Raw genomic sequence first — 26,715 nt, 5'->3', positions numbered from 1 at the left:
TATAATTTCTGGTACAAATTATAAATACTAATAACCAATATGAACTCATTTGATCCTTGAACAACATTCTGAAATATTTGCTATTATTATCTCCATTTAATAGATTAGAAAGTCGAAGCATAAAACTTGCCCACATTTACCCAGAGTTGTTAGTAAAGCAGGGAAGTTAGAGTCCAAAGTGTGGCTCCAGGAGCCCTGCCTTTTATTGTTGTGCTACCTACTTTTTCCATGAATGCTCACCTGAGTTTATATAAACATGCACATATCTGTGTATTCATCTGAATGATTTATTGGCTCCATAAAATTAAGCTCAAATCATGAATTTTCATTGAAACCCTTCCCAGTCGTGACTAAGTGCCCATATCACCTCATTCTTCTTTCCCATTCTAATATTTACACATTTAGGACTCTTGCAGGATACACTATTTTCCCATAAAGTGTTACTCTGAAATGGCAGCTGTCACCAAAAGTATGAGCTCATCCTTATTCAGATATCCTGTTTTATCCAGCATATGGATATTTTTCAAAGCACTGGATACTTGTGATGAATGAAACATACAAAAGCTTACTCTCATAGAACTTACAGGGTTAACGTGTGTTTATCAAGTGACTTACACTGCTCTAAGTGGAGCATCATGCTAGCCCACGTGTTATTCACAGTCATGTAGTTAGGTATTCTTTTTGTGCCTATTTTACCACTGACAAAGCCAAAGTGTACAGGTTACATATTAATATTAGGCAGTGCATTAGTCTTTAAAATTCAGAATGCATTGCCTACTATTTGTAATATTAACTAGGAAGTAATCAGAACAAACTGTAGATTTGGGTGATAATTTTGGTGTGAAATGTACTGATTCCACCTAGAATGATGACAGAAATGGAGAGGTAGATAAATTTCCAGTGCATTTTGCTGATAGAAAGGATAGGACTTCATAATGATTTGGGTAATGGTGGGTCATACTATGTATCCCTAATTATACAGATAACAATTTACATTTTCAAAAATGTACTCAAACCACAAATTACTGATGAAGATTTTGAAAAAAAAAATTCTATCTTTTAAAAAATATCTTTCAGTAGAGAAAATCGTTTTGTCCATTTTCAAATCAGAATTCTGGAATTCCGTTCTAATTTTTTACTAAAAATCAGATCAGACTATTCAACCTCTTTAACTTTAAAACTACCAATATATTCTTTATTCTGAACCATGCATAATAAAGTTGACATCTCTAGAAAGAGTTACAATACAGTTTTAATTTTCATAAAAATTAAAAAAAATAACTCTCTTACACAAAGTAGTCACATAAGCATCATCAAACTGTTCTCCACATATTATTGCATTTATTTTAACCTATCACTAACTCTCTTACAGAAATAATTATACTTTCCAAGACCTCATCAGTTTGTAATGTATTTATTAATGAGGTAAGTACTAAGTAATTTCCATTCAGTACACTGAAGACAGTAGTGAAAATAGGATATACAAAGTTTTAAGAAAAGTATAGCAAGAACAATATGAAAACATATTGTGTTGGAGACCACTATGAAGTGGCTCTGAACAGGATTTAAATTTTACTAACTAGCTTTCTATGTTTTTCTGTGAGTCGGTCCTAGGCCTAGGCCCCTTGCCTGGCAAGGGAGCCAATTCACAGTAAGTGAATCTCTGTGAATCACTGGTCATGGCTGAGGCCTGTAGTGGCCTGTGAGGCCAGAGATACCTCAAAGGGCAAGATAAGTCAACAGCTGTGGACACTTGGAGCCAACCCCAATTAACTAGGTAGAGACTACAGCTGCAAAGATTATGCCTATAGTATCACTTCTACCATGTCTTCATGATAAGACAGTGCTACTAAATTGACTTGATTCATGATGTGGAAATGTCCGTGAAGTGACTCCCAAGACCCTGCTCACTGCCTGAACTTTCCTCAGACTCTCTGCCTATTGTCCTTGGTCCTAATATAAGCGGACTGATTCAGAGAATCCTTTGTCTTAACCTTTGAAGTCTCAGCTTAATTAAAGGGTTTTGACCCTCCTGGAGCCCTAAAAATCAAACAATTTGTCTCTTTTTATTTAACCTCCACTGTACACTAGTTTGGGAGATCAGGGATCTAGGTCAGAACCTGATAATATTGAAATGCTAAGGAACCTTCTTGGGTGAGGGCAAAGCCCTAAGTATGAAGGAAGAGTCGAGATCAATTATGCCCAAAAATAAAACTAGGTAGCTTCTTTCAGAATTTAATAAGAAGCTAGAGTTGGAAAAGGAAAAACATTTACAAGCAGTTGTACATTTAAATTAATAAATGTTTAATAATTTGAATGCTATTATTTATTTTAAATTGACTCTACACTCACAAGGTTACATGAGAATCCATTGTATGAAAGTGTTCATGATGTGCATGTTCAAATTCATACCCTACACTGGAGAATGTTTCCTTCCCCAGAGAAAAAAATTCAAGGGCCAAAGCATGATGACACTGGTTTGTTATCCCAAGTCTCTGGGAATCTAGGCAAGAGGTTCACAAATTCAACTCTAGCTTGGATAGCTGAGTGACTTATGAGACTGTCTCAAAACAAGAAATAAAATATATATGCAAAACCTGGGGATGTAGCTTAGTGAAAAGAGCCTGGATTCAACCCACAGTGGGAATAACATTTAAAGAACATAAGGAAGTCAAAATCAACTTATTTAGATGAAATCCCAGGAGTCATAAATTAATCACAATGGTTATTATGTTGCTTATTTTGTTCAGTCTTGCAAAAATCTATTCATATTTCTCTTACACTAATGGCCTGATTCTCTTAGTACTGTTAATTGTGCACTGTTGTTGCTTACTATGAGGAAAGAGATAAATCATACATCATCAGTTGAACATAAATTTCAGACAGAGAAGTCCTGAGTGAAGCTGTCTCTCTAATATTGAGTGGCTGATTTCCATCATTTTCATGGAAAGTTGTTATAATTTCTTTTTTTTTAAATGGAATTTCTTCTATTATCCCAGTAGTTTTCTATTGAAACCTTTTGTCACCATCCAAATTATATCATGCCCTATGGGACAACAATAAATTATTCTAGATGATAACTGTCTCACATGTATTAGAGATATCAATTTGTATCCGAGTTGATGTAGGAAATGTAAAATGGGTCTTGATAAGTACTTGACAACACAGTTGAAGTTATGTTACCTATGTACTGCTTTTCAGAATTACAACCACATGGGTCTGACATTATCTTAGGGAGAAGTAGGACACTATTTCTCAGGTTGTAACTTGACAGCAGTGGAAGCTTTAGTAGCTAGCCAAAATGATCTTAAAGTTATCACTTTCTGGGGATTCACTCAACTGTTTTGCAAAATGAAATTTTGCTGGTTTGCTGAAGTCATTTGATACTATAGTATTTTGAGTTTCATAATGCGCAGCAAGCCTGTATTAATATTATACTAATAAAATAGCACAATCAAGTGTTAACTAAATAGCCTAGTAAATTTTAATTGCAATAGTAATTTACATTTTAGAGTAGGTAAATTTGTTGTTGTTTAATAGATATTAGCATGAAGTGAAAATATTCACAGATATGTAACACTGCATGTGTCTTGAAGATACCTCAGAGAATTTTAACAGTACTGCTTGTGAAAAAACATTTTATTATAGAGAGGCATGTGGTTATTAAGAATAACTGATAAGACTCTAGGACTAAAATAATTCAAAACCATAACATATTGTCATTTTTATCAATGTTTGGAAAATGAAAGTATTCATATGGACAGTAGATATTACAAGATAACTGAGCAAAGGAACCATAAATATGTCTGAGGGTATTACTGGAGAACTGTGTGCAATATGATGGGATTATTCTTAAAAGATCTTTGAAACAAAAACTGTGATAAAACAACCCAAATATTCATTATATTATTTCTAACTTTATATCAGAGAAAGCATTCAAATAAACTTAGTAGAATGTGGTAATATAAATATATGAAAAATAATCTCATCTATCTGTTTTTAATATGTGTAATATATATATATATATATATATATATATATATTTGCTTAAAATTTTCAGGGAAATTTTACATCCACTAATAATTGTCTTGCTAATCATTTTTTAATTTAAAATGATTGATCAAAAATGAAAGCAATAAAATAGTTTAAAATATAAGGACAAAGAAAGCACACATTACTGAATTGATTTCCACTCCTCTTTTTGTATAAAAGCAAAGATACTAAAATTCATTGAAACTAAACAATATATAATAGCTTAATTTATAAAATATAAAGGGTAAATTCAATTTCACTTGATTCTGTAGAAAGAAACTTGTGACTATCAGTGCTTGTAAGTCATAATTTTATTTACTTAAACATGTAAAAAATGAATATTTTGGTTTGATGATTCCCGTGTGAACTATATCCTTGCAGTGTGAGATGAGTTTCCAGATGTGTGACAACACTGGTAGACCTCTTTTGGTACACAGTGTAGCAAGATGGCTACAAGTCAACTGTTTCCTCTTGTAATAATAAGCTCTTACTTTCAATATAAAGTGGAGTTTGAATCCTCATTCCCTTGAATCTAGACTGGTGTTGGTACTTTACCTACTAGAATGTAGTAGAAGTGATTATCTAGGACTCCAGTGGTCTTTTACTTTCTGCTTAGGCTTCTGGGGACACTTTGGATTCTGCTTCCTGGAACAAGGTCATTGTATACTATAAGAAGCCCAACACATATGTGAAAGTTACTGTTGTTGGTTGGTTTACAGCCCAACTGAATTCAGAACTAACAGCATCCAAGATTTAGCTATTATGAACTATGCTATTATAAACATGAGCATACTTTCAACAGATAAGGAAAATATAATATTTATAGATAATGGAGTCCTGCTTTGCTATAAAAAAGGATAAATGGCTGTACCTCAAGTCCACAATCTTAAGTGAAATACATTATGCACACAAATTTAAATATCACTTGACTATACTTGTGTGAGAAATCTGAAGAGCAAAGAACAGAGGATACATATTAAGCAGTAGGAAAACTTGTTCATTTGGGAAGGAGAATACAACATAGGGGGAGTATAAGGGAAGGATAGAAAAAGTGATTTAAGGAAAAAAAAAGAATTGAAAGAAAAACTTGGAAATAGAGCTTTTGTAACTGTGGAGAGAAAATGAAGAGGGAGAGGAGAGGAGAGCAAGCCTCCAAAAAATTAAGATGTGCTAAATACATGTACACATCCCCCACGATGAATGTAGTCATTATGTACTGTAAGCATACACTAATAAAAATATGACAAAAGAAAAAAGTACTAACAGCATTGACTGCAGGCAAGGTGAGTGAGCCATTTTGGTTGCTTTGTTGATCTGTTAGAAGTTTCCAGCTCCAGACACATGACAGATCCTGAGAACAAATTGCTAGTGTACCCCAATCATTCCGGTAGAACCCTAAATAACAAACTTAGTTTATTAAATTGAAAGATAAGATTTTGTTATGAATTACTATATTTTGGTACTTTGTCTCATGAAAGAACAGTTAGTAATGAGTATTGCTTGATATTCAAGGCCATGTGATTTTTTTTCAAACTAACAAAATGATAAAAACTTGAAATAATCTTTTTGATTAAATACATGTGACATAGCAAGTTCAACACTAGTCAACTGTAAGCAGATTCTATTTCTTTTCTAACTGTTCACATCACAGACAAACACACCAATGTGTATGTCTTCAATTTGTGTGTATTTTAAATAAGAAAATAAACTTGTATTTGTTACCAAATAGTTTCTTCTCTTAAATCAAGTAACAGTACTGGCATAGATATTAGGATTGCTGGATTAGTGGTCTTAAAATATGGGTTTGCTTTAGGAAACATAGAAAAAGAGATAAAAGTACATCTCATTGTTTTGGAGTGTCTAAACCAATAGACTTGTTTATGCTTTACAGTTTAAAACACATCTATGACTTATGACTCTGAAGCAAAATACATGCTTTGATGCATTTTAAAATATTTTATTTTTATTCCTATGTTCATTTATAGCAGAAAAATACCAATTATATTTTCATTTTAAGGTAAGGTTTTCACAATGTCCTGTATTTCTACTTATCTTTTCTTTTGATTTCTTTCTCTATTTCTCTTTCTTATTTGTCAACATATCTTTCTATTTTATTTTTAGATAGATAACATAAGTATGTCAGGTGCCCTAGTTTCTAATGTAAATTATGCAAGAAACTAGATGTGTAATCCTGGTCAGATCATTTGTAATCTGAGGCCTAAATTAATTTGTACGAAACTTCAGGGGAATAAAACAGATTATCTTCTTAGCCTTCAGTGCTTTTATAACACACAATTTCAAAACATGTAAAACAAGGCAATTACAAGGTAGACCGCAGGAACTAATTTGGAGAAGAGGTAAAAATGTTCCATTCTGATAGTATGAATTACTCACTGAAATGATTTAAAGTCAGAATTAAAAGGCAAATTACTTTAGACAATCTAGTTCTCATAATACAATAAAAGAAAGCATATAATTTCTCTATGGAAATAAACTTCCATCTCTTCACAGACTTCATGGAGAATTAACATCATATCAGTATGTATAAAGGATATTAAATAAGATCAGTGAAAATATATTCAGTTACAATAATAAAAGAGAGCCTTCCCTACACTCCATTAGGACCACAAATACACTATAACTCATGAATATACCAATTGCCATGTTTATATATTTTTAAATATGTGTGTCGATTAGTCAAATGAAACTGAAACTTCTTAGTGTTGCTGACTATGAACTTTTAAAATATTACTAGCTCTTACAAAGTGTATGAAGTATTATATTGGCACTCAATTAATATTTATAAAAGTCTGAGGTACAGAATCCATATTTTTTTGTTTTAAAGAGGATAAAAACAAGGAAAATAAATCAGAATAAAACCAATGAAACAAACCAGTGTAAGTGATATAGGGCTTCAAAACAATGCAAAATCAATAATAGTTATCATGATGCCTCTTGCTCCCCTCAAAATAGCTGCAGATACCATCAGACATTGTGAAAATCAAACAAAACAGAACAGAATAGAACCAACAAAAACAAAACAAGGAATGCAATAAAGGACTTCAAAACAACACAATAGTAAATCCAAATTGGCTACATAATATTCCTGCTGTCTTTGATATAGTTTTCTTGCCACCAGATATAACAAACTGAAACAAAACAGGAAAAACTCCTATCCAGCAAAACAATGAAAATGATACAGAACTTTAAAACAAGACAATAGGGAATTAACAATTGCTACCACCCTCAGAAGGAGATCCGCCCTGGATGCCACACTGTGTATCACCATCCTCTGAATAGATGATCAGACCACTGACCCTGTACCTTCAAGGTCCATGTGACACTAAAACATTCTGAGCATCAAATTACATTTCACCTCAATAACTATCATGGCAGCCTTTATTGCTTTGGATCAGCTGGTCACTTGGCAGTGGCAGAGAGGGAGGGATTGGCTCTTCTTGTTTGCCAATCCACGTCAGAAGGGACTTGGGTCTGGCTGTCCCCAAATCAGTGGTGGCTTGTGCGTGGCACTAGGTCTCAAGGAGGGCTTGCTTCTTGATGAGGCTTTGTTCTCTCCCTCCACAGTCCATGAATGGTGCTGACTCACAGTGAAAGTCTTGGGTCTGGCTCCAGAATCCATTTCCAGTTGAACGTTTCTTAAGTCATCACATAAATGATAACAACACTACATAATTATATTGTAGTTTTTGATAGAAAAATTTGGTAAACATGATAATACAATCAGATATGTAATCTTGACTGGGCCTAATTTAATAGGTGTATAGAGATTTTAGCATAACACAAAGAAGAAAAATTTCCTTCTAAGAGCATCTTCCCACTAATGAATATTTCATGTAAGTTTATGACAAGTACCATTTCTCAGTATATCTAATATTTTAATTGACACTAGTTATTGAAGTACAATATTTTACACTGTTGACTATAACTCTGACTCAAATTGGATACTTGGGTGAAATATATGTCATCTTTCATGATTTAAGCAGACTGGCATATATTCTCTCTTAAATGGAGAACCGTATTAATCTTTGTCAAATTGGATCAAAAGCATTCTTGAAGGAGAATTCCTCTCATAAAATACATTAAAACTTCCCAGATATTGCTTAAGATAAGTTTGAATTAGAAGAAGAAAATTAAAAATGACTTCCTCAGTTGGCCACAGCTTATTAAACAGTGGCTTGTGAGGAAATCTATTTAAGATATGGCCCATGTGGCCCTGAGCTGCCACTCTTTCTCCTCCATCTCCCATCTCCACTCAGTGATAGACTGAGATGCAAGTGAAATATTAAACATTTTCTGTTTGAAAATCTTGGAAACTTTAAACATTTTGACCAGGATATTAATGAAACTATGTAAACATTCCAGATGGCATTAATCCATCCTCTCAGATACCATTCCAGGAGAAATACTGTATAGCAATGTGAACTTCCAATTCTAGATTTCATATAGATGAAACATTGGCAGAATTTTGACACGTAAGTTTCTAAAATTTATTTTTGACCTTGCCATCGGTGTGCAGAGGAGCGGCTGGGTGGATCTGGGGCGCCTGCATCAGCCTCCCCATGTGTCTGGAGGACTGTCAATATCTCAGCAAGCAGGGGAGGATCGCAGGTTCCAGAGGCACCACAGCCTGTGGTGAGGGCTCAGCGCACTCTGCCCAAAACCCAGACTGTTTGGGACCCTCCAGGCTTCCAGGTGCAGTGAAGGGGAGAGGTGGGTTTGAGGCGTCTACATCTGCCCCTGCATCCCAGCTGTGCTTGGAGAGCTGTGGAGCTTCCAAAGAGCAGGTGAGCACACAATGTCCCTGAGGCCCAGCTTATCTCGAACTTCAGAGTTCTGAACAGGCAGACGAGGGCCATTGGTTCTGCAGGCCCAGCGGCATGGGGTAACAGGGTGCCAGAGTCTCAGGAGCTGCATCATAGAAGAGGATTTCCAACAGACCCTGAGGAAGCTTTCAAATAACACTTGAAACACAGAAATATAGGAAAATGACAAAATGAAAGACCAAATTACAACCTCAAACCTCCAGCCCATCTCAAGAAACCCTAGGAGCAATGTATATAGAAGGAAATATATGCCATTCACCTCAAATGTCGGACACAATAGCTACTGAAATTAACAAGCAACTTCAGGAAGATTTAAAGAAATTCAAACTCAAAATAATCTCCCAGGTAAAAGAAGAAATGATAAAATAAATGAAAGAGATTCTGAATATATCTAAAGAAAACACAGATAAAAAATTGGAGGAACTAAACCAAAAGATAGATTCCCTATACGAGCAATATAAGAAACAAACAAAATACATAATGCAGATACACAGAGATATAAAGGAAATAAAAAAATCCACTGAAAGTTGTGAAAACCGCCTTAATGAAAGTGAAGATAGAATTTCAGACCTTGAAGACAGGATTGCAGCTAGTGAACAGGAAAGGAAAGATCTTTTAAAATTAACAAGGAATCAGGAAACAACAATTCAACAACTGCAAGACGATGCAAAGAAAAATAACATAAGAATGATAGGGATTAATGAAAAAGAAGCAGACAACATAAATAATGTCAAGAGGATATTTAGAGAAGTAATAGCTAAAAACTTCCCAAGCATGAGATCAGAACCGACATCAGGATTAGTGAAGCATATAGAAATCCAAATAGTCATAACCAAAATAAAACTACACCCAGACATATAATAATCACCATCCCAGAAATCCAACACAAAAATAGATTATTAAAAGCTGTCAGAGAAAAAAGACAGATCACTTATAAAGGAAAACCTATCAGAATCACAGTGGACTTCTCAGCACAAAAAATAAAGTCAAGAAGAGCATGGAGTGAAGTACTCCAGAACCTAAAGCAAAATGATTTCCAACCAAGACTGATGTATCTTACAAAATTATCATTCAAAATTGATGGTGAAATACAATACTTCCATGACAAAGAACAGCTGAAGAACTTCATGAACTCCAAACCAACCCTGCAAAAAATATTGAAAGACAGTTTAGATACACAAAGGAAAAGACCACAAAGCAAAGCAGATAATTAAACAGAACAGAAAGATAGAGACGAAACAGCAGAGAGATAACATGTCAACAATAAGCCAGCATTTAACAGTAATAACCATTGATATAAATGTTCTCCATGCACCAATCAAAAGAAACAGACTAGCAGAATGGATCAAGAAACAAAATCCAACTATATGCTGTTTACAGGAAACCCATCTAACTCAGAAGAATACTCACAGACTGAAAGTCAAAGGATGGGAAACAATACTTCATGCAGCAGGAATAAAAAAAAAGGCAGGAGTAGCCATTCTGTTTGCAGACAACGTGAACTTTAAACCAACAATGACCATAAAGGACAAAGAAGGTCACTACATACTCATAAGGGGAAAACTCCAAGAGGAAGAGATAACTATCTCAAATGTACATGCACCAAACTCCAGAGCACCCAGTTATATACAACAACTATTAACAGAAATGAAAACTCAAACTATCAGTAACACAATTTTAACAGGAGACCTTAATATGCCATTGACAGCAAGGGACAGATCAACCAGACAGAAAATGAGCAAAGAAATAACAGAACTGAATCACACCTGCAAACAAATGGATTTGATAGACATATACAGAATGTTCCACCCAACAACATCAGAATACACATTCTTCTCAGCAGTACATGGATCATTCTCTAAAATAGATCATATATTAGCTCACAGAACATATTTAAACAAATAAAAGATTTGAAATTGTCCCTTGCATGTTATTGTATCATAGCGCTCTGAAATTACAAATTAATGATAAAAGATACTTCAAAAATCCCGAAAACACATGGAAACTAAATAACACACTCGAGTAATCAGTGGGTCCCAGAAGAAATTAAAGAAGAAATTAAAAAAATACTTAAAGAAAATGAAAATGCAGGTACAACTTACCGGAATCTGTGGGATGCAATGAAATCCGTCCTCCGAGGAAAATTTATTGCACTGAGTTCCCACATCAGGAAAACAGAATGAATACAAATAAATAACTTGATGCTACACCTCAAAAAGCTAGAAAAAGAAGAGCAAGTCAAGTCCAAAGCCAAAAGAAGAGAGGAAATTATAAAAATCAGAGCAGAAATCAATGCAATAGAGATTAAGAAAACAATCCAAAGAATCAATGAATCAAAAAGTTGGTTCTTTGAAAGAATAAATAAAATCGATAAGCCCCTAGCCAACCTTTTTTTAAAATTTTTATTTAAAAGGAAAAAGAGAAAAACACAAAAGAAAACAAAGCAGTGTAAGAGTACACATAATACAGAACTACAAAAAAAAAAAAACAGTAAGAAATCACCTGTTAATAGATTACATATTATTATCTTAGAAATAGTTGCTCAAATCACAGTATCAAGAGTACAGGTTTTCAAAAAGGATGTTGATGATCTTCTGTATTTCTATTGGGTCTGTAGTGATTTCACCTTTTTCATTTCTTATTGCATGAATTTGAGCTTTTTCTTCCCTTTTTTAATAAGGTTGATGCTCTGAAATTAGAAATTAGCCAACCTTATTAAAAAATGAAAGAAAAAGCTCAAATTCATGCAATAAGAAATGAAAAAGGTGAAATCACTACAGACCCAATAGAAATACAGAAGATCATCAACACCCATTTTAAAAACCTCTACTTTCAAAAGTTTGATAACACAGAAGAAATAGACAGATTCTTAGAAACATATGAAGTACCAAAGCTAGATCAGGAGGATGTAAAACTGTTGAATAACCCAATCTCTGTTAAAGAAATTGAAATATAATTAAGTCCTTACCCATCAAGAAGAGCCCAGGCCCAGATGGATTCACTGCAAAATTCTACAAGAAATACAAAGAAGACCTAATGCCAACACTCCCCAAACTCTTCAATAAAATTGAAAGGGAAGCAATCCTTCCTAAGTCATTCCTGGAAGCAAATATTACTCTAGTACCAAAACCTGAGAAAGACCCAACTAAAAAAGAGAACTATAGACCGATCTCCCTAATGAACACAGATGCAAAAATCCTCAATAAAATATTGGCAAATAGGATCCAGCAAATCATCAAGAAGATTATACACCATGATCAAGTGGGATTCATCCCAGGAATGCAAGGATGGTTCAACATACGCAAATCAATAAATGTAATCCACCATATCAATAAAGCCAAAAATAAGAATCACATGATCATCTCTATAGATGCAGAAAAAGCCTTCGATAAGGTCCAACATTTATTCATGATAAGAACTTTACAGAAAATTGGAATATATGGTCTTTACCTCAATATAATAAAGGCCAGTTATGACAAACCAACAGCCAGTATCATACTAAATGGCCAAAAATTGAAAGCCTTTACTTTAAAATCAGGCACAAGACAAGGATGTCCTTTATCACCACTCCTATTTAATATAGTACTGCAAGTACTAGCCAGAGCAATTAGGCAAGAAAGAGAAATAAAAGGGGTAAAGATAGGAAAAAAAGAAGTTAAATTATCATTGCTTGCAGATGACATGATACTCTACATAGAAGACCCCCTAAACTCCATTGAAGACTCTTAGATATAATAAATAAATTCAGTAATGTGGCTGGATACAAAATCAATACTCAGCAATCAATAGCATTCCTATACATGAACAACAAAATCAGAGAGAGGGAAATAAGAGAAACTGCACTCTTCACATTAGCAAGCAAAAAAAATGAAATATTTAGGAATTACTCTTACAAAAGAAGTGAAAGACTTACACAGTGAAAATTATAATGCACTGAAAAAGGAAATTGAGGATGATCTCAGAAAATGGAAAGACATCCCTTGCTCATGGATAGGAAGAACAAACATTGTGAAGATGGCCATTCTCCCAAAACTGTTGTACAGATTCAATGCAATCCCAATAGAAATACTGTCAACATACCTTATAGATCTAGAGAAATCACTCATAAATTTCATCTGGAATCAGAAGAGACCTAGAATAGCAAAGGCAATTCTAAGCAGCAAAGACAAAGCAGGAGGCATCACAATACCTGACTTGAAGTTATACTACAAAGCAACAGTAGTATAATCAACATGGTATTGGAATCAAAACAGAGCCGAAGATCAATGGAATAGATTAGAAGATACAACCACAACTACAAACACACTCAACCACCTTATCTTTGATAAAGGAGCCAAGCAGGTTCACTGGAAGAATGACAGTCTATTTAATAAGTGGTGCTGGAAAAACTGGCTCTCCATTTGCCAAAAACTAAAGCTAGACCCATGTCTATTACCATGTACTAAATTAAAATCTAAATGGGTCAAAGATCTGAATATTAAAACAGTAACACTAAATCTATTGGAAGACAAATTGGATTAAAACCTTGAAGACATAGAAGTAGGTAGAGAATTCATGAACAGATCTCAAACCACACGGGAAATACTTCCCAGAATCAATAGCTAGGACCACTTCTTATTAAAAAGTTTCTGCATGTCAAAAGAAATCTCCAGCATGGTAAAAAGAAAACCCACAAACTGGGAAAAGATTTTAGTGAACTCTCTCTCAGACAAGGGACTCTTGTCTAAAACATATAAAGAATTTAAAAAACTCAGACCCCAAAAATTCAAAGATCCAATCCAAAAATGGGCATCTGAGATGAATATGCACTTCTCAGGTGAAGAAATGCAAATGGCAAGTAAATACATGAAAAAATGTTCATCATCATTGGTCATTAGAGAAATGCAAATTAAAACCACACTGAGATACCATCTCACTCCTGAAAGAATGGCCAGGATTAAGAAAACCAACAACAATTAATGCTGGAGAGGCTGTGGGGAATAAGTAACTCTACTGCACTGTTGGTGGGAGTGTAGACTGGTACAGCCTTTGTGGAGGTCTGTCTGGAGATTTCTCAAAAAGTTGGGATTGGAAATCCCATTTATTCCAGCTATTCCACTTCTAGGCATATTCCCAGAAGAATTGAAAGCATCATACCACAGCGATATATGTGCACCTATGTTTATAGCAGCACAATTTATAATTGCCAGATCTTGGAAACAACCCAAGTGTCCATCAACTGAGGAATGGATAAAAAAGCTGTGGTATTTCTATACAATGGAGTATTATTCAGCTATAAAGAAGGATCACATTTAGATATTTATCCATAAATGGGCGTAGCTTGAGACCATACTCATAAGTGAAATAAATCAATCTCGCATGTGTGAATACCGAATAGATTCCCTAATGTAAGTAATGATTCAAATATATAAAAATATATGGTAATCATGATTCCCCATTATGTGGCCTTGAAGCCTTATAAAGTTTTCACTTATTAATTGAAAAGGCTTTATTCTGGGCTTCTTGATATGGAAATATTTGAAGCTATAGTATATGAAGTTTTATTCAAATATTTCAAAGAAAAAGACAGACAATATGGTAACTACTATTAAGTCGGGTTATTTGGTGGTGAAGCACTAGGTTGCTGAAACAGTCATGCTTTGACCTGTATTGTTATATTGTTATGCCCTGTTTTATCTCAATCTCTCCCTTATTCTTTAAAAAAATTATTTAGTTATTTCTTATGTTTGTTTTAATTAAGGGGAAAAGTTTAAAAAAATTAGCAGGATATATAATAGTAACTTTATTTGATTTTCTATTAACTTGTTTTGAAGTCTTGTAATACTCCCATGATCTTGTTTTGACTGATTAGACTCTGTTCCATTCTGGATGATAGTATCAAGTTTGAGGGTATAGGCAACTACTTTGAACGTAATAAGATTCACTAAGATGCCCATTCTGGTTTGACTATTGTCTCCTTTGGAAGTCCTGTAATGTTTACAATGCCTAAGTTTTATTGGTCTTGTTCTCTACTGTTTTGTTCAACTTTATAATATCTAATGAGATAGACAATTCTTTTTGAGGAAACAAGAGACATCGTTGATAACCATTGTTGATAACCTTGTACTCTGTTTTACATCATGTGCTATGTCTATCCTTGGTTTTGACTGACAACTTTGTTTTGCCATATTTCGCTTTATTCTCTCCCCACCCAAAAAAGTAATTAGAACTAAGGAGTAATAAAACCCAAAATGTGTAAATTTTGCTGTAAAAGAGTGGGGAAAAAAAGAACTCTAAAGGATACAACAGCAAGTGTGTTTAGGGGTGTTAAATAGCTGACCATATTAATGTTTTTGGTTGGATCATTGAACACAACTGTTTGCTGTCTCACTGTTTGAATGTCCACTTTGTATTCTTTGATACTGTGATTTGAGCAACCATTTCTAAGACGATAATATGTAATCTATTAACTGGTGTTTTCTTACTGTTTTTTTTTTTTTTTTGTAGTTCTGTATTGCATGTACCATTACACCACTTTGTTTTGCTTTGTGCTTTTCTCTTTTTCCTTTTAAATAAAATTTTAAACAAAGAGGCCATTTATGTTGATGATTTTAAGTGTTATATATTAGTTTATTTGTGACATGTTATATTTCTGCTGTTGCATCTTTATCTTTCTGTTCTATTTAATTGTCTGCTTTGTTAAGTGGTTTTTTTCTTAAGTGTGTCTAGACTGTCTTTCAGTATTCTTTGCAGGATTGACTTGGTGATCATGAATTTCTTCAGCTGTTCTTTGTCATGAAAGTATCTTATTTCTCCATCAATTTTGAAGGAGAGTTTTTCAGGGTACATCAGTCTAGGTTGGAAATCATTTTCCTTTAGGGTCTGAAATACTTCACTCCATGCTCTTCTTGCCTTTATTGTTTGTGTTGAGAAGTCTGCTGTGATTATGATAGGTTTTCCTTTATAGGTGATCTGTCTTTTATCTCTGACAGCTTTTAATATTGTATTCTTTTGTTCGATTTCTAGGATGGTGATTATTATATATCTGGGTGTAGTTTTATTTTGGTTATGGCTATTTGGAGTTCTATATGCCTCATTGATCCTGATATCAGTTTCCAATTTCATGTTTGGGAAGTTTTCAGCAATTAAATCTCTAAATATCCTCTTGACATCCTTTGTATTGTCTCCTTCTTTTTCATTTATCCCTATCAACCTGATGTTGTTTTTCTTTGTGTCATCTTGTAGGTGTTGTATTGTTATTTTTTGATTTCTTGTTACTTTTAAAAGATCTTTCCTTTCTTGTTCACTGGCTGCAATCTTGTCTTCGAGGTCTGAAATTCTATCTTCACATTCATTCAGGTGGTTTTTACAACTTTCAATGTTGCTTTTGATTTCCTGTATATCTCTTTGCATTTCCTGTATATCTCTGTTTTATATATTCTGTTTGTTTCTTATATTGTTCATCCAGAGATACTATCCTTTTGTTTAGTTCATCCAATTTTTTAGCTGTGTCTTCTTTAGATATATTCAGCATCTCTTTCATTTCTTTTATTATTTCTTCTTTTGCCTGATATATTATTTCTAGTTTGAATTCCTTCAAAGCTTCCCAGTGCTGCTTCTTTATTTCTGTTACTATTTTTTCAGGTATTTCAGGTATATAGCATGTATTTTCTTCTATGTACATGGCTTCTAGGCTTTCTTGGGGGGATGGGTTGGTGTTTGAGATTGCATTGTGGTCTTTCATTTTGTCATTTCCCTATATTACTGTGTTTCAAGTGTTGTTTCAGAGTTTCCCCTGGTTGTGTTGTAAATTGACTCTTATGTCCTGGGCTCTTGGAACTCCTCTTTTAGTAGCTCCCTCCTTGGCAGCAGAGTCCCTGGATTAAAAGAGGCTTGCAAGGCTCCTCTCAGGTAGACCTAAAGCTTCCTCAATTTGCAGTTTCAGGGCCAGACCGGAGTCACCTCCACTCAGCTGGATGTGAACCTTCCGGTCCCCAGAGGTGGTAGTATGGGCCCTGGGCAGGAGTGGCAGCAGCAGGGCTGGCCTCCCCTCAGCTGGATATGCACCTTCCGGTCCACAGCGGTGGTAGTTGGGCCCTGGGCAGGAGAGGTGGCAGCAGGGCTGGCCTCTGCTCAGCTGGATGTGCTCCTTACAGTCCCCAGCGGTGGTAGTACGGGCCCTGAGCGGGAGAGGCAGCAGCAGGGCCCACCTCCGCTCCACTGGATGTGCACCTTCCAGTCCCCAGCAGTCCTAGTATGGGCCCCAGGCGAGAGAGGTGGCAGCAGGGCAGCCAATAAGTTTTTAACAACACTATGATGAGACTGGGTCTGCTGGTGTGGCTTGTAATCCTAGGAGTCTGGAAGGCTGAGTCAGGAGCATCAAAAATTCAAGGTGAGCCTCAGCAATTTAGCCATTTATTAAGGCCCTGGCTCAAAACAAGAAAAGTGTTAAAAGGTGAAGACAAAGAAGCCAATGCAAAGCTCTGTATTCAAATCCTAGAAATTGAACAACAACAAAAAAAAAAAAAAAAAACTTTGCAACTGACACCAAGAACGTAAATAAATTTTTACACTGACCTGGCCTTCTGGAGGGGAGTGTGCCCCAAGTAGCTTTAACCTTCCCACCTTTCTTGCAATTTGACTTCAAACAATCATCAAATTACATGAGGGATCAAAGAAAAAGAGAATGTGCTTCAAAGACACCAAGCCTCAATCCTAGTGCCGAAGGCATTTGGAGTGATCTTCTGAAGTGCCTGCTGACCACAATTAGAAAAGCAGAGAATTTACTAAGAGTGTTAATGGGATTTTCAGTCCTACTCACTATGAAAGAAGCTGCAGGGTAGCAAAGTGGCTTAACTAGAGTGATTCGTTCTACAAAGTGTCTGAAGACCAAAGTCAAACATTTTATTGCATGAATACACAACATTGCTACCAATTGCCAATTCAGGATAATATACACCTGTAATCCCAGCACTCTGGGAGGGGGAGGAATGATGAGGAAAGGTTTAAGCCTAGCCTGGGACATTTAGAAAATTAGTGAGACCATGTCTTAAAATTTGTACCAAACCAAAGCTTTTACAAATGTATGAAAATATTGATCATTAAGAAATCTCAGAGGTAACTGAACAAGGTACATTAATCACTATTAATCTATACTTATTTTATCTTTTTATAGACTTAAAAAGTGTATCTTTATATGATTCTTATTATTATTTCAAAATAAAAATAGTAATCCCTTGCTCAAATTCTGGTACTAAATATAAATTGAGGGCAGAAACAAAAACCAGAATGATCAAAATCTCTTCATACTGAACTACCCAAATCCTAAGAGGATATATTCAGCAGCATATCTGCAATCATCTAAATAAAAAGCCTTAAAAAATTGAAAGAGTACAAACACCAGGAAGCACATCAATGTCTCCATGATGGTAAACTTATGCTAGGTGTGCTGACTAAAGTACACATGCAAGAGAACCTCCAAAGATTTCTCACTAGAAAGTCTATTTTTGACTTTTCATTTTTTTGCTCTCTTTCTTCTTTCTTTTTTTCTTCAGACAGGATTTTGCTATGCAGTTCAGTCTGGCCTTGATCTTCCTTTGTGGCCCAGGATGACCTAAAACTCACCACAAACTTTCTGCCTCAGCCTTCGTAGTCCTGGAATGACAGGTGTGCAACAACATCCTTGATTGTGTTTTCCTCTTTAAATTTTCTCCAAAACAGAATTCGTCAAAGTTTTTGATATTCTCGTGTTCATTAGGTTGGTTATACAAAACCAAATCAGAAAGTACTGAAAAGACCCTGAAGGACTTTCAAAATCCTCACCAACATATAACATAATATAACATAACAAACCGTAATATAGTATAACATAATAACACAAAACAAAATAAAAAAGGAACCACATAACTCTCCTTAAAATATCTGCTTCCAAAAATACAGCAAGAATTTCTAAGTTATCCATACACCAGCAATACGATGCATTTTCTTTGAAATAAATGTTGGTATCCACTCAAATGCTTGTGTAAGAATGAGTGTGGCAGCATCCTTTTGAAGTCGGACCCAAAAACATAAACAATGGCAATCACAAGATGGGTGACAGGTGCATGTGCTTGGTTCAGCCACATAATAGTGGGTGGTGGCAGCACAAATAGAGCCCAGCATGGAAACACTGCTTCAAGGAGACCAACCAAAGAGTATTACAACTGAAAAGGCTCAGCACCATCACCACTAGGAAAGGGAAACTACCCATCAGGGACACAAAGCACATGGTCTGATTGGCATGGGAGGAAAGGAAGTGACAGCAGCAGCTAGGAGACAAGTTCCCCAGGAGTGATGCACATGTGTCCTTCATCAGTATGGGGTGATAATGTCACCTCCCCTTGTACTCACCACCTGCTGTCCCCGCTCTCAGGAGGTCAGAGTTTGGAGAACTACAGTGTATGGCTGAGTTGAACATCTAAGGATGAATAAATAATCATTCCTAAGCACGTGAGATTAAAGCTGGCTATGAATCCTCCTCCTGTGGATATATGGGGTTTATAACACGAGACTTTCACATTGTTTGGTAAAATTATTATGGGTATTTGGCTTCCTAATGAAACTGAAATAAAGCTAACATAAGCCCAGGAAAGGAAGTCATCCTAACATTTGACAAATCTTTAACAGAAGACAATGAGTCTTTCATCCTCTGAGACAATGGACCCTTTGGATAGACATTTGTGTTTGGCACCCAGCCTGACACATCTGAAGCATCTACATGTTTGCTGCATTAAAATCTTCAAAGTGCAACAAAGTCTAAAAGTATACTCAGTTTTCTAGCATTCTAACTTGTTGTTTCTAAGGAGGGCATAGATTTGTTCCACAACAAAAAGAAAGGTGATATCACAGAAGAAGGCCAAACTGTGGACCCCAGTGCATGACCTCACTTCCTAGGTTCAAACAGAACTCTGAAGGCTCAGGTCACCAGGCACCTTGGTCTGGTGACAGTTGGTCTTTACAGACAGTTGGCTCAAGACAGTGAAGAGGGAGCAGGTTATGCTGCTTTCCCAGGACACGGGACCCCAGCCTCAGGATCCCGCATAGGTAGACCATGTGGGAATGGCTGAAAAAATGGTTCACTCATTCCAATTTTACTGTGATAGTATAAATAAAAATTTTTACAGGCAAAGAGATAATATAGAAATTGTTGTTCATTTTCTGTTAACTGATTCTAAATACCCTGTAATTTTTTCATTCTCTTGAATGGCTTCACACTGTCTTGATATGATTGATTCTATAGTATATGAAGTTATACTCAAATAATTCAAGGAAAGAGGCACTATGGTGACTACTATTATGTTAGATTACCTGGTGGTGGAACAAAATGATGCTTTAATTGTTCAGTTCTGACCTGTGTTGTTCTATTACAATGTCTCTTTTAGCTCGATCTCCACACTTTTTAAAAAAAATTATTCTATTTTTTTCAATTAAAATAAAACTAAATTAAAAAATAGCAGGATATATTATAGTAACTTTTTTGTTTTCCTATTAACCTGATTTTAACCCCAGTATTGCTCTCCCCATCTTGTTCTGCCTGATTTTACTATATTCTATTTTGTTTTAATAGTATCAAGTTTGAGGGTATAGGCAACCACTTTGTAGGCAATAAGATTTACTATGTTGCCCATTATGGTTTGACTGTTATCTTCTTTTGAAATTCTGTAAGGTCTCCAGTGTAGATTTTATTGGTCTTGTTCTGTACTGTTTTGATCAATTCTATTATAACTGATGATATAGCAACTCTTTTTAAAAATAGCAAGAGGCACAATGGTAACCATTTTTGATCACCTGATATTCTATTTTTGCATCAAGTACTATGCCCATCCTTATGTTCTAACTAACTATGTTTTTTTTTTAACTCACTTGAGGTTTTATTCTCTTCAAAAAAAGTAATAAGAACTATGGGAGTAAAAAAACCCAAAAGTGTAATTGTTATTGTGAAGAAGAGAGGAAACAAAGGTGGCCTAAGAGATATAATTGCCTGTTTGAGTGTGTAGGGAGGAAAACCATATTACTGAGCTTTGTTGGATCATTGAACAGAACTGTCTGCAAAATCGCTGTAGGAATGTTCACTTTATATGCTTTAATTTTATAATTTGGACAACTGTTTCTAAGAAGGCAATATGTAACCTATTAAAAAATAGCGGGATATATTATAGTAACTTTTTTGTTTTCCTGTTAACCTGATTTTAACCCCAGTATTGCTCTCCCCATCTTGTTCTGCCTGATTTTACTATATTCTCTTTTGTTTGATAGTATCAAGTTTGAGGGTATAGGCAACCACTTTTTAGGCAATAAGATTTACTATGATGCCCATTATGGTTTGACTATTGTCTTCTTTTGAAATCCTGTAAGGTCTGCAGTGTAGATTTTATTGGTCTTGTTCTGTACTGTTTTGATCAATTCTATTATACCTGATGATATAGAAACTCTTTTTAAAAATGGCAAGAGGCACAATGGTAACCATTTTTGATCACCTGGTATTCTATTTTTGCATCAAGTACTAGGCCCATCCTTATGTTCTAACCAACTCTGTTTTGTAAACTCACTTGAGGTTTTATTCTCCTCAAAAAAAGTAATAAGAACTATGGGAGTAAAAAAAAAAAACAAAAAGTGTAATTGTTATTGTGAAGAAGAGATGAAAGGAAGGTGGTCTAAGGGATATAAGTGCCTGTTTGAGTGTGTAGGAAGGAAAACCATATTACTGAGCTTTTGTTGGATCATTGAACAGAACTGTCTGCAAAATCGCTGTAGGAATGTTCACTTTATATGCTTTAATTTTATAATTTGGACAACTGTTTCTAAGAAGACAATATGTAACCTATTAAGTAGTGATTTCTTACTGTATTTTTTTCTTTACATTCTGTATTATTTGTACCCTTTTACTGCTTTGTTTTTTTATGTTCTTTTTTTTCTCCTTAAATAAAAAAAATTAAACCTGGAATTTAACTGGGGATCAAACTGATGACCTCACACTTGCCAGGCAGGGGCTTAAGCCACGGAGCTAACTCCCCAGCCCTCCAATATATATCTTTCACATCTTATCATCTTCAGAGTAGTTGCCTCTACTATTGGACTTGATACCAGAAAGCATACCAAATGTGAATAAAATAAGTCAAGGCTAAATAACATTCAAACAAACCAGCTTCAAATAAGATCAGTCATAGTAAGACAATGTAAGTAATACAGGGTTTCAGTTTTAGTTAATAGGAAATTAAGGACAGTTACCATCATGGTATAACCTGGCATGATGTTATCTCTCTGTGCCCTCTGTGCCCTCAAATCTAATATGAGTAGACAGACCAGAACAAAATATAATCAAACTAACCAGAGCAACAGAACTACTGTAGCTTTTAAATCCTGATACACTTTTAACAATGTCCTCTGCCTTCTTTTTTTAGGCAATTCCTCACCTTTCTCCTTCTCAGGATACTATTATTCACTGTTCTGAGTGATATTAGTTTAGTCTAGTATGTTCAATTTCAGCATACATAAAAATAAAGACGTCTACTACGAAGAGAATGAGACACATTACGGTAATCATTATCAACTTCCCCAAAATCAGTCTTGAAGATCAAAAATGCCTGCATCATCCTGTAATTATTTGATTAGTTCTATAATGTTCAGTATATATTCAATGCATGTGAAGATGAGAACAATTATTCTGAAGAAAACTAGAGACAGTAAGATAGAAAATGAACATCTCAGTGGACTTGATGTGAAACCTGTGTTTCCTTAACTTGTTTCCTTATGAACTGTTCTGTTTTGTCATGTTAATCTTACCATCTTTAAGATAAAAAACAAGTTTGTAGAACAGATAAGCATATTAATAAGTTTTTTTTGGATCACTGAGGTGAACTGTTTGCAGTGTAATTATTTGAATATCACTTTGTATGCTTTAATTTTGTAACTTGAACAATTACTTCTAAGATGACAATATGTAACTAATCAACTAGTGATTTCTTACTGTTTATTTTTCAGACCTTCTGTATTATTTCTACACTTTTTGGTTTTTTTCTTTAAATAAAAATAATTCACCAAAAATATAAAAATTAAGGTTTAAAGACAAAATATTAAGTACATAGACACTATCCATACTTGGAAGTGAAAAGCCCATTTCAGTTTACCATGTTTAATTACAAGATGCCATGTTGAAGCACAAAGACACATTAAAAAATCTAAAGAGGTATAAGTGATTAACTGAAAACCGTACAAAATATGTACTTGAGTAGAGCTCCACTTCAGATTTCTCATTTTGGGAAATTTGTGAAGAAATATTGACATCAAACTTCTGTATTGATTATTTCTTCAGGTCTACTTGGAATTTTTAAAGTAAACTTAGATCTAAACTGTCTGAAGAGTGCTGCTTTTTCTATGTATTTAACAACAAACATGGATTGCCATATTTCTCACACTGGTAATACACATAGGATCCAGTGAGCTCTTTCAGATATGTAACAATGATCATGTGTGCTGAGAGTATTCCCATAACACATAGGATTTATCTCTTGTGTGAGCTTCTTCACATATTTCACTTACAATCTGGCTGCTGAAAGTGTCTCCACTTGCTTACATAGCCAGTGGTTCTTCCCAGTGTGAATTCTTTCACATGTTTTGCAATGACTGTATGTGATAAAAGCTTTGCCACATTGTTATATACATAGGGTTTCTCACCAGAGTGGAGTCATTGATGTATTTTACAAAATCCATGTGTGGTGAAAGCTTTCCCACATTCTTCACATACACAGGCTTCTCAACAGTGTAAATTTTATAATGTATTGGACAATGAGCATTTCTGCTGAAACCTTTCCCACATTCCTCACATATATAAGTTTTCTGCCCAGTGTGAAGTTTTTCATGCATTATGCAATATGGACTTGTGCTCAAAAAATTCTCATGATGCTTATATACACTGGTTCTATCTTGAGTGTGAACTTTCATGTTGCTTACAATGTTCTTGTTGGGTAAATCTTTCCCACATTGCTTACATATATATGGTTTCTCCCCAGTGTGAATTCTTTCATGTTGCTTACAATTTTGATGTCGTGTAAAACCTTTCCCACATTCCTTACATACATAGGGTTTCTCTCCAGTGTGAATTCTTTCATGTTTCTTAAAATCTCCCCATGTGTTAAAAGCTTTCCCACATTGCTTACATACATATGGTTTCTCTCCAGTGTGAATTCTTTCATGTTGCTTATAAAGTCCAGATTTGGTGAACCCTTTTCCACATTGCTGACATACATAGGGTTTCTCTCCATTGCAATACTTTTCATGGATCTGAACATTGTGGTGTGTTTCTGTTTCTTTCACATTCAAATTACCTTCAGCAGTACAAAGGAATACTTCTTTACACTGATTCCAAGATGTATGTCCATAGGATTTCCCTAGCTTGTCATTTCTGTAAAAAAAAAAAAAATCACATATAGGATTGATAACCATATTACTAAGTTGAACAAAACTGTTTGCAGTCTCGCTGTTTGAATCCCCACTTCATAAGTTTCACTTTTGTATTTCATTAACTATTTCTATGAGCAGCATATGTAATCACTGTCTTTAGATTTCTTACTGTTTATTTTCACTTTGAAAGTGATATTATTTCTACTTATTTTGTTTTTTTAGTCTTTCCTTACATTAAATAAAAAAAGAAAAATTCACAGTGAAATGGGTCTCAGTTTAATGACTGCATTAATGTAAAGTTCTGTTTTTAATGCCTGCTAAGAAATTCTGAACATGAAGTAACAGAATGCCCTTGTAAGACATGTTGAAAACAACCATTCCCAAAGGAATGGTACACATTTGGAAATCTTAAAATTTGGTACCTTTTGAAATGCAGAATCTTTAGCTTCACTTTGGGCATGGGTACATATGTGTATCACATACAGATCATTCTGATATGTTTCCCCATCACAATCTCCCTTCTGTCCTTAACCTGTAGTTCCCTTTTCCATATGGTCAGTCTTACTTTTCTCTATTAACTCTCTTTCATTTTATTCCACAATTTATATTTTGGTTTCTCATCTAAAAGAAACCCTGTGACCTTTTAGGTTTTATAGCTGAGCTATTTCACCAAATTGACGGGAGAAAGACCCACCTATTTCTTATGGCAAATGACATTATATTATTTATTTTTGAAATATATAACTCATTTTTTTTTCTTTTCCATGCTGGGAATGAACAACAGGTATTAGCATAAAATCTATACCTTTTTAAATCTGTTTTAAGACATTTTCACTGATCATTAAGTTGTGAAGTTTGAACTTATATTTGCCATTCTGTAAAATCTGATTCCTAGTGTGCTGGATTTACAAGAATGCACAATCACAGAGTGTCTATTATTTTTCCTTCTCCACAAATCCAGTCATAAATAGCTAAGCTTCTTCAAGGCTTGATCTATTATAATTTGATCTGCTTTGTATATGAGCAAGCATGTATCAGTATTTTATGCGGATTTTGAATTTTTAAAAATATATCCAGGATAAGTGTGAGGGGATCAATTTCTAGAGACAACTGCACACTGATATTTAGAATGAGTGCCCTTAACATTCCACCAGCCTTCTAAGAATTTTAGTCAGAATTGTTGATTCTTTAGAGCATGGCTTGGAAACACAAGCACTCCATTTTATTTCAAATTCTATTGCAATCTTAGCAATTTTTAGATAATGAATGTGTTGTATTCACATGTATATATCGGTAGAAAAACTGAAGGGAGAATGTCATAACTCAAAGTGTATGCCTTTCGTACACATCTATATGCAATGATATAAATTTTCATGATTTAATTCACTCATTATACATACCCTAGCTTATACATCTTCGGAGAATATTACTGACAATAAATTGAATGGTGCCTCATTTGTTTGGTGGTCATTTTTCTGCTGACTCACTAATTACTCAGGAACATTACTTCTCCTTATGAGTGCGAATTACCTTAAGTATTTCCAGTAAATTTTGCATTCTTTTTCAGCTTCCTGGATATCCCCAAGTCCTCCTGAATTGTAGACATAGAAATACCAGTGCTCATTAGAATAATACATACAAATTAATAGATTTTGTTTAGAGCTATGATATAATGTGTCGAGGTCTGACTGATTTTTAAAAATATTTTCACATTGTTTTTAATGAAACAGCACTGATGAGCAACAAACAACATTCTGACAGCATGAGTGACAAAAGTATTTTGTCCTTACCTATTGCAGTCATGTTCCTAAACGTTTCACCCATCACATCTCTGTAGAGGTTCTTTTGGGATGGACTCAGCAAAGTCCATTCCTCATTGCTGAAGTTCACGACCACATCCTCAAAGGTCACCACCTCCTAAAGGATCATACATATATTTCTCACATGAAGGTTGAGACACCAGGTTTGGGATATCTTAAATTCTCTCCTACAAATCTGAATCAAAAGCAAAGTGTGGTGGTATATATCTATAATGCCAGCACTCAAAAGGCTGAGGCAGGATGGTTTCAGTGAGGTCAGGACAATTCTAGGCTTCATAGGGTGTTCAAATCCAGCTGATATACATACAGAAAGCTTGTCTCAATAAAACAAAACAAAACTAAACAGTAAAACCAAACAAAACAGCTGAATGAAGACTGATTTCATCAAACTTAAATCCAGGTCTTAGTCATTAATTTTGTGAATATACACATTTTTGAAGACAGCAAATTTGATGATAGATTGCAACTCACTGCTAATGTAACGGTGAAATAGGAGCACTGATTCTTTTTTTTAACTAAATAATTCTTTAATGAATAAGGCAGAGATTGAGATAAAACAGGACATAACAATATAACAATACAGGTCAAAGCATGACTGTTTC

At 34.7% G+C, this 26,715-nt stretch overlaps 1 protein-coding gene across 1 annotated transcript in view; it reads right to left on the bottom strand.

Annotated features, from left to right (window-relative positions):
• The window catches only part of LOC134474694 (zinc finger protein 595-like), a 31,763-nt gene extending 5,559 nt beyond the window's left edge, over positions 1-26,204 (bottom strand). The window contains exons 1-4 of the mRNA XM_063243220.1: positions 26,084-26,204; positions 25,824-25,884; positions 23,542-24,294; positions 16,818-17,035 (exon numbers count right to left, since the gene is read on the bottom strand). Coding sequence (XP_063099290.1) covers positions 16,818-17,035; positions 23,542-24,294; positions 25,824-25,884; positions 26,084-26,117 — 1,066 coding nt within the window. The 5' untranslated portion in view covers positions 26,118-26,204. The remainder of the gene's footprint in view (positions 1-16,817; positions 17,036-23,541; positions 24,295-25,823; positions 25,885-26,083) is intronic.
• Positions 26,205-26,715: the final 511 nt, after the last annotated feature.

Source organism: Cavia porcellus, unplaced genomic scaffold (genome assembly GCF_034190915.1).
Source record: "Cavia porcellus strain 051 isolate PalLab524CR breed Dunkin Hartley unplaced genomic scaffold, mCavPor4.1 scaffold_35, whole genome shotgun sequence".
NCBI classification, from domain to species: domain Eukaryota; kingdom Metazoa; phylum Chordata; class Mammalia; order Rodentia; family Caviidae; genus Cavia; species Cavia porcellus.
The sequence above is the reverse complement of the archived record's forward strand: the minus strand, read 5'-3'. Positions and strand labels throughout refer to the sequence as shown.